At 55.6% G+C, this 8517-nt stretch overlaps 2 protein-coding genes across 3 annotated transcripts in view; one reads left to right on the top strand and one right to left on the bottom strand.

The window, feature by feature from the left end:
* Positions 1 to 1101: 1101 nt before the first annotated feature.
* On the top strand, positions 1102 to 5408 carry TRAPPC14 (trafficking protein particle complex subunit 14). Its single transcript, XM_017886163.1, has 11 exons — positions 1102 to 1742; positions 1893 to 1988; positions 2070 to 2199; positions 2373 to 2459; positions 2606 to 2726; positions 2828 to 2975; positions 3104 to 3186; positions 3271 to 3434; positions 3987 to 4141; positions 4357 to 4550; positions 4648 to 5408. Exons 1-11 carry the CDS (start codon positions 1338 to 1340, stop codon positions 4799 to 4801), a joined length of 1737 nt encoding a protein of 578 aa, XP_017741652.1. The 5' UTR covers positions 1102 to 1337; the 3' UTR covers positions 4802 to 5408.
* A 208-nt stretch (positions 5409 to 5616) lies between these two features.
* LAMTOR4 (late endosomal/lysosomal adaptor, MAPK and MTOR activator 4) overlaps positions 5617 to 8517 on the bottom strand; it is a 5530-nt gene continuing 2629 nt past the window's right edge. The window contains exons 3-4 of one of the 2 annotated variants that reach the window (XM_017886164.1): positions 6312 to 6429; positions 5617 to 5964 (exon numbers count right to left, since the gene is read on the bottom strand). In XM_017886164.1, the coding sequence (XP_017741653.1) occupies positions 5867 to 5964; positions 6312 to 6429 (216 nt within the window). In that variant the 3' untranslated portion in view covers positions 5617 to 5866. Of the gene's footprint in view, positions 5982 to 6311; positions 6430 to 8517 lie in introns of both variants that reach the window. The other variant, XM_017886165.1, reaches the window with a different exon arrangement.

An 8517-nucleotide genomic window follows, 5' to 3' on the forward strand; every position in this document is an offset into this window, starting at 1 on the left:
GCTGGAGTGCAATGGTGCCATCTTGACTCACTGCAACCTCCGCCTCCTGGGTTCAAGTGATTCTCCTGCCTCAGCCTCCCAAGTAGCTGGGACTACAGGCGTGCACCACCATGCCCGGCTCATTTTTCTATTTTTAGTAGAGATGGGGTTTCACCATGTTGGCTAGGCTGGTCTCGAACTCCTGACCTTGTGATCCGTCCGCCTCAGCCTCCCAAAGTGCTGGGATTACAGGCGTGAGCCACCGCACCTGGCCTAATTTTATATTTTAGTAGAGACAGGGTTTCAACATGTTCGTCAGGCTGGTCTTGTACTCCTCACCTCAGGTGATCCACACGCCTCTGCCTCCCAACGTTCTGCCATTACAGGCATGAGCCACTGCGCCTGGCTTCCCCTTCCCCTTTCTTGCCCCAAGGCAGATCCACATCACCAAAGCTCCATAGGGGCAAAAGATGGAGTGAGCCACAGAAAGTTTGGGGTGTGGTGAGTTGGAATGATATGTCCATTTCTCTATGAAATATTTGCTACTAGACTGTTCATTTCTCTCTGAAATATTGGTTGAATGAATAAATAATTTGAAACTTCTACTTGATTTATGGAGGGTAGAAAGGGGAGGGATGGAGAATCTTCCTGGAAGAAGTGGGGTTGGAAGGTTTTATTTATTTATTTACTTATTTATTTATTTTTTGAGACAAGATCTCACTCTGTCACCCAGGCTGCAGTCCAGTGTCCCAATCATAGCTCACTTCAGCCTTAAACTTCTGGGCTCAAAGGATCCTCCTGCCTAGGCCTTCTAAGTAGCTGGGAATACAGGCGCGCGCCACCGCACCCGGATAATTTTAAATTTTTTGCAGAGAGGAGGTCTTTTAAGTTGGCCAGGGAGGTCTTGAACTCCTGGCCTCAAGCAATCCTCCCGCCTCGGCCTCCCACAGTGCTGTGATTACTGGCGTGAGCCAACACGCCTGGCAGACGGGGTTCTTACATTTCTTTTCCAAGAAGCCTGGCCGCAGCTCCGGCCTGCATTCTCTCAGCCTCAGAGCAGCAGGACCCCGCCCCCTCCTCCACGGTCCTGGCACCCGCAGATTCCGGGGTCACGGCGGCCACGCCCCCTCCCTTCCGCTTCCGGTCTCTCAGTCATTCGGCTCAGTACCCCGGTTCCGGCGCCGCCGGGTCTCGGTTCCGGGTTTGTTGCCCCGGTGCCGGGACCGGGCCGGTCTCTCAGGCCGCCCCAGCCGCGCGCAGCAGCCCGAGGTGTCGGGACCCTCCGGACCCACCCTAGAGGGCCCCGCTGGGGGTCGGCCTCCGGTCCGGACTCCCGGTCGCGCCGTCCTCGCCGCCCCATGGAGTCCCAGTGCGACTATTCGATGTACTTCCCGGCCGTGCCGCTGCCGCCGCGCGCGGAGCTGGCAGGGGACCCGGGCCGGTACCGGGCGCTGCCCCGGCGCAACCATCTGTACTTGGGGGAGACTGTCCGCTTTCTGCTGGTGTTGCGCTGCCGGGGCGGTGCGGGGTCCGGCGCCGGGGGCGGCCCGGGCTTGGGCTCCAGAGGAGCCTGGGCAGAACTGGCAACCGCCCTGGCCGCCCTGGCCTCGGTCAGCGCCGGAGGCGGGATGCCGGGTGGCGGCGGTGCCGGCGACCAGGATTCGGAGCCCCAGGGGAGGGGATCCTGGGGTGGGGTTTGTTCCGAGGCTGCAGCCCCTTCTCACCCACGGCCCGGGCCCTGCTACCTCAGGGGAGCGACCACGGTGAGGAGCTTTGGGGGACCCGGCACAGGGCATAGGGGCGGTTTGCTGGGGGCCTGAGGCAGGAGGCAGATGACCTGCTGGTCTTAAATGGAAAGGCTGCAGGCTGCCTCTGACTTGCTCCTGACCTCTTCACCCCTTTCCCAACCCCAGCTGCCTGTGGAGGAACCGATTGTGTCCACAGATGAGGTCATCTTCCCACTCACCGTTTCACTGGATAGACTGCCCCCAGGGACACCTAAGGCCAAGGTAAGATGAGCAAGGAGTGGAGCTGTTGTCCTAATTCAGACACCTTTTCCGGGTTCAGCCATCTGTCTTCCCTCTTGACAGATTGTAGTGACTGTGTGGAAGCGGGAGGTTGAGGCACCAGAGGTCAGAGATCAAGGCTACCTGCGATTGCTGCAGACCCGATCTCCTGGGGAGACTTTCCGGGGCGAGCAGAGCGCTTTCAAGGCCCAAGGTGGGCAGGACAGCGCAGAGGCGAAGGGCTGGAGTCTCGGAATTGGGGGAGAGAGGGGAGAGGTCACACTGGAAAGTGGCTAATGGGCTCTGAGAAGAGGAAGGTGAGAATTCTGGGTTGGAGGTGAGGTCAGCCCCCAGACCATCACTTCTGGCCCCCAACCCCTCCCGCAGTGAGCACGCTGCTGACTCTGCTGCCCCCTCCGGTTCTGAGATGCCGGCAGTTCACTGTGGCTGGAAAACACTTGACCGTGCTCAAGGGTAAGCAGGTCTGCCGGCTCGGGAGCAGCAAGGGAACTGATTGGATGCAGTTCCTCTGGGCAGGCTGGTGGGGTCCGGTTTTTTCTGGGTAAAGGTGGGGCTTCAGGGATCCAGCTATTCTGAGCCAAGCTGGTCCTCTCCCACAGTGCTGAACAGCTCCTCTCAGGAGGAAATCTCCATCTGGGATATCCGAATCCTCCCCAACTTCAACGCCAGTTATCTACCTGTCATGCCCGATGGCTCTGTGCTGCTGGTGGACAATGTCTGGTGAGGTCCTGGGAGGGGCGAGGCTGTGAAGTGGTGGGGATGGCTTCAGGGGCTGAGCTCTGGCATGGGGAGACCATGCCTTGTTCTCTTTTCTGAGCTAGTCACCAGTCTGGGGAAGTCTCCATGGGCTCCTTCTGCCGCCTACCCGGAACCTCTGGCTGCTTCCCCTGCCCACTGAATGCCCTGGAGGAACACAACTTCCTGTTTCAGCTGCGAGGGGGTGAGCAGCCCCCTCCAGGGGCCAAGGAGGTGAGCATAAGTGGCTGGTGTGTTCAAAGAAAAGTGATAAAGCAGTGGGAGGGAAAGACCATGCGGCTGACTCAAGATGGGAGGGGCGCTCTTAATACCTGCCCCAACCCGCTTTGTCCCTCCCGCAGGGCCTGGAAGTTCCCCTGATTGCTGTGGTTCAGTGGTCCACCCCAAAGCTGCCCTTCACTCAGAGCATCTATACCCACTACCGGTGAGTGTGGATCCCGGAGGAACTGTGGCATTCGCCTTTGGGGCTTGACACACACAGCCAGCATCCCTCTCTCACCACTCCTAGCCTGCCCAGTGTCCGCCTGGACCGCCCGTGTTTCGTGATGACCGCTTCTTGTGAGTCCCCTGTTCGGACCTACGAGCGTTTCACTGTCACCTACACTTTGCTCAACAATCTCCAAGACTTCCTTGCTGTGAGGCTCGTGTGGACCCCAGAGCATGCACAGGCTGGTAGGTCAGCTGCCAGGTGGGGATCTGATCCCCAGGGAGGAGAAAAGAAAGGAAAAAGGGAGGCCGGACAGTGATAACAGCCAAACTCGGTGCCAGCCCCACCACAGGAGGTGACTTGTGGCAGGTGGCTTCCGCCCTGTACCTGGATGATCTCCCCAGTGTCCTAGATGGAGAGTTTAGAGAGGCAGTGGGGCAGAGTGACTTTCAGGACATAGACACTGGAGCTGCACTTGCTGGTGTGAACTCTACTTCTCTCTTTTACTAGCTGTGTGACCTTGAATAAGTTACTTAACCTCTCTGGGCCTCAGAGTCCTCACCTCTAAAATAGAGCAACTCATATCTCATGGGGTTGTCATGCAGATACTGAGTTAATATACGTGACGTGCCTTGCACACAGTATTAGCCGTTGTTATCTACAACATGCACAAAAGATAACATTTGCTCAGTTTACTCCACAGAGTGGCTTTGAGAATCAGATGAGACTGTGCTGGCGAAGGCCCTGTGGGAATGAGGAACGCTGTAGTGTTTGCTGGTCCCTGTTTCTGCCCCCAGGAAAGCAGCTGTGTGAGGAGGAGCGCCGGGCCATGCAGGCTGCCCTGGACTCCATCGTCTGCCACACGCCCCTCAACAACCTTGGCTTTTCCCGGAAGGGCAGTGCTCTCACCTTCAGTGTGGCCTTCCAGGCTCTGAGGACGGGGCTCTTCGAGGTGGGCTGGGGAGGGTCTGAGCTGAGTGCTGAGTGATGCAGAATGCTGGGGTGGATGGAGGCAGGACCCTTAGATTTTGGGGATGAAAGAAAAAGCTGGGCAGAGGGAAAGTGGGATTTAGATTTGACATTAGTCTGTCACGTGGGGAAGATCATTTGGAAGGAGGCCTGGGCCCTGGAAGCCGAGCTGGCATGCTGACCTGCGTCTCCCCCCAGCTAAGCCAGCACATGAAACTGAAGCTGCAGTTCACCGCCAGCGTGTCCCACCCTCCACCCGAGGCCCGGCCTCTCTCCCGCAAGAGCAGCCCCAGCAGCCCTGCTGTCCGGGACTTGGTGGAGAGGCATCAGGCTAGCCTGGGCCGCTCCCAGTCCTTCTCCCACCAGCAGCCTTCCCGAAGCCACCTCATGAGGTACAGAACCAGGGGGCGTGGCAAGGGATGGGGGAGAGGCTGGGAGCAGGGAGGGTGCCGGGTCTGACCAGCGCCCACAGCCTCTGCCTTCCCCCAGGTCGGGCAGTGTGATGGAGCGCAGGGCCATCACGCCCCCCGTGGCCTCTCCTGTTGGCCGTCCCCTCTACCTGCCCCCGGACAAGGCTGTGTTGTCCCTGGACAAGATTGCCAAGCGCGAGTGCAAGGTCCTGGTGGTGGAACCCGTCAAGTAGCATCGTGCCAGCTCTGTTCTCTCTTACACTCCAGAGACCCAATGCCCCCAGAGGGGATCTCTGCTCCCGGGCTGTGCCTCCCCTGGGATGCCTCCCAGACGGGGGTGAAGAGGCCTGGCAGAGCTGCCTGTCTGTGTCTGCTGATCAGGGACGGGGGAAAAGCTGTGAAGTGGGCGGGCATGGCTGGGACTAAGCCACCAGTATTCCCCGAGTTCCTGTGGGGGGGGCTGGCCCCACCCCTAGGCCAGGGCAAGGGTTTCCAGAGCTCCCTTGCCCCCCGCCCTTTACCCTGGTTCTAAGTTTACAAAGTATCTTCCTCATTCCCGTTGAGTTCTTTCCCACCTCTGACATTCCCTCCCTCCCTCCTGCAGGGCTGAGATTAGAGGATGGTGATGGCTAAGGGCCCCTGACAGTGACCTTCCTGTCTCAGGGGTTGGGGACAGGGCCAGGCAGGTGGCCTCCTGCCCCTCATGTTTACGTTTGCAGCCTGAAGCACTTTAAGTTGTGGGTTTTGTTTTGTTTTGTTTTGGTCTGTTCCTGTAACTTATTCTCCAACTATTGCTTCCAACTGAAATAAGACTATTAAATGCCTGTTCGGGAGGGAGAAGGATGACTAGTTTGTGTACTGATGGGAAGAGCAGAAGTCGCCAGGGCTCAGAGTGACTCCCTTCCCCTCCAGCTTTTCTGTTTCCCAGTTTTATAGCACACAGAGGCACCCCTGCCACACCCAACTTGGGCTAAGGTGCATGACTTTCTCCCCAGAAGGTGGAAGACAGACATGGGGTATAACCATTCCCACACTAAACAGACATGTCCCTGGGCTGGAGAACATCAGGCTCATGTTTATTAGGGAGGGAAGGAGGGAGCACAAAGGGAGGTCTCCTTGCCCTTGTTCTCCTTAACACAGCTCACAGTCCCCAAGCCTCGGCCCATCCAGGTAGGGGTGGGAGGTGGGCGAGCAGAAGGCCCTAGTTCTAGCAGCAAGCCAAGACCGACGGCTGTGCCTGCCTCATCACAGAGGCCCAGGACCCAATCCACTTCTCCGACCCTCGCCCTCCGGCAAGCTCAGACATCAATGGGCTCCCGACCTCGGTTCTGCCGCTTCACCACAAACACCCTCTGTCCTGACACCGTCACCAGCAGAGTGTGTTCTCCAAAGACCACTGGAGGAGAGACACGCCTTCCCCCGCCCCAGGAGAGGGAAGGGAGCACAGAGTTAGTGGGTGCAACAGACTCCATGGGGCGGGGCCACACGCACATTGGCTGAGATCAAAGCCAAAGAAATTCTATCGTTCCAGGCTCAGAGATTTGAAAATGAGTGGCCTCTGCTACATCTCCTTTCTCTTGCCTTCTCATTCACAATTCTGATACAGGGGAGTCCCAAAGGGAGTAAAGTGGCCAGACCAGAGACCCCAGGAGGAGATGGTGGGAGGCTGGGAGGAAGAAGAGAAGCCTCTGGGAGTAGCCCCTCTTCCCAGTACCACCACCAAGGGCAGGGGCAGGGGCTCACCAGACAGGCGCTTGAAGGGCACATTCATGCCGTGGTGCAGCCGGAAACCGCAGGCCGTGCTGACCAGCTCAGAGATGGCACTGGCTGCTTGCTCGTCATTCTCCAGGTCCCCAGATGACTGCATGCAGACGGAGGAGGGAGAGGGGCGGGCATTACGGCACAGGCTCGGGAAGGAATTTCAGGCACAGTCCCCTTGGCTCTCATACTTAGACTGTCTCCCCCTCGGCTTGCCAGTACCCTCAGGTCACCCAGCTTTGGAAAAAACCTGAAATCTCCCCCTATGATGTTGTCACCCTCCAGATGCCATCCTGTTTCCTGTAATACTGGACTTCCCCGGATGAGCAGCAGCTTATCCATTTTTTTTTTTTTTTTTGAGACGGAATCTCGTTCTGTCACCCACGCTGGAGTGCAGTGGTGCAATCTCGGCCTCTCGGGTTCAAGTGATTCTCCTGCCTTAGCCTCCCAAGTAGCTGAGATTACAGGTATATACCAGCACCACCACACCTGGCTAATTTTTTATATTTTTAGTAGAGATGGGGTTTTAGCATATTAATCAGCTGGTCTCAAACTCTTGACCTCAAATGATCTGCCCGCCTCAGCCTTCCAAAATGCTGGGATTACAGACGTGAGCCACCATGCTTGGCCATCCATCTCTTTATTGACCATGCTTTTCTAACCTCGTGAAACTGGATTTCTCCCATGTCCCTGCCTATTTGATAAAACCACATTCTCCGAAATGAATGCCTGCCCACCACTGTTAATGGCTCCATCTTTTTCTCAGTCTTCACACTTGCTGCCCTGTTTGCACAATCTCCAACATAAACATTCTCTTTGTCCTTGAATCCCTCCCTCTGTTGACCCCTAGAGTAAGTGATGGGACAGTGGCTTAGGGTTCCTCTTTTCTGGTGACTGTCTCAACTTCCTCTTCCCTCTTCCTTGATATGGGCCTCCACTAGATTTAGTTCCTTTTGCTGAGCTAGCAATATATATTAACTGCTATTTTACATCAAACTCAATGTCTAAAGTTGGGCCATCGAATTTCACCTTATCCTTATCCACCTCCTTTCCAATCCACTTCCTTTTTTGATTTCTTGTTTGTTTGTTTGTGTTTTGAGACGGAGTCTCACTCTATCGCCCAAGCTGGAGTGCAGTGGTGCACTCTTGGCTCGCTGCAACCTCTGCCTCCTGGGTTCAAGCAATTCTCCTGCATCAACCTCCCAAGTAGCTGGGATTACATGCATGTGCCTCCAAGCCAGGCCAATTTTTTGTATTTTCAGTAAAGATGGGGTTTCACCATGTTGGCTAGGCTGGTCTCAAACTCCTGACCTCAAGTGATCCACCTACCTCAGCCTCCCAAAGTGCTGGGATTATAGGTGTGAGCCACCACACAGGGACATGCTTCTTAAGGCATCATCACTCTTCCAGGCTTTAGAGTTCTAGCTAGAGAAGTATTTCCTTTATTACCTATTTCTAGTCATTAGCAAGATATACTGATTCCTCCTTTAAAGTATCTTCTCCCAGCCAAGCACAGTAGCTCATACCTATAATCCCAGCACTTTGGGAGGCCAAGGCAGGAGGATTGCTGGAGGCCAGGACTTCGAGACCAACCTGGGCAACATAGCAAGACCCCTGTCTCTCTAAAATTTTTTTTTTTTTTAATGGCTGGGCGTGGTGGTGCTTGCCTATAGTTCTAGTTACTTGGGATGCTGAGGTGGGAGGATTGCTTGGGCCCAGGAGTTCAAGGCTGCAATGAGATGTGATCACACTACTGCACTTCAGCCTGAGTGACAGCAAGACTCTGTCCTTAAAAAAAAAACAAAAAAAAAAAAGGGCCGGGTGTGGTGGCTCATGCCTATAATCCCAGCACTTTGGGAGGCCAAGATGGGCAGATCACAAGGTCAGGAGTTCGAGACCAGCCTGGCCAACATGGCAAAACCCCATCTCTACTAAAATACAAAATTAGCCGGGGTGGTGGCACACGCCTGTAATCCTAGCTACTCAGGAGGCTTAGGCGGGAGAATCATTTGAACCTGGGAGGCAGAGGTTGCCCTGAGCTGAGATCATGCCACTGCACTCCAGCCTGGGCCACAGAGCGAGACTCTGTCTCAAAAAACAACAAAAAACAAAACAAAAACAAAACTCTTCTCTCCTTGCTCCTTCTTACCGCCACTTGCCCAGTCTCATCTCTTTTTTTTTTTTTTTTTTT

The sequence above is a fragment of the Rhinopithecus bieti genome, unplaced genomic scaffold (assembly GCF_001698545.2).
Source record: "Rhinopithecus bieti isolate Rb0 unplaced genomic scaffold, ASM169854v2 scaffold_14454, whole genome shotgun sequence".
Lineage (NCBI taxonomy): Eukaryota > Metazoa > Chordata > Mammalia > Primates > Cercopithecidae > Rhinopithecus > Rhinopithecus bieti.

What these genes read in the sequence shown, in the direction of transcription:
- TRAPPC14 (XM_017886163.1), top strand. Translation starts at nt 1,338, where the DNA reads ATGGAGTCCCAGTGCGACTATTCGATGTACTTCCCGGCCGTGCCGCTG. An exon ending in ACCTCAGGGGAGCGACCACG is followed by an intron (nt 1,743 to 1,892) that starts GTGAGGAGCTTT and finishes TCCCAACCCCAG; the next exon opens with CTGCCTGTGGAGGAACCGAT. An exon ending in CCCAGAGCATGCACAGGCTG is followed by an intron (nt 3,435 to 3,986) that starts GTAGGTCAGCTG and finishes TTCTGCCCCCAG; the next exon opens with GAAAGCAGCTGTGTGAGGAG.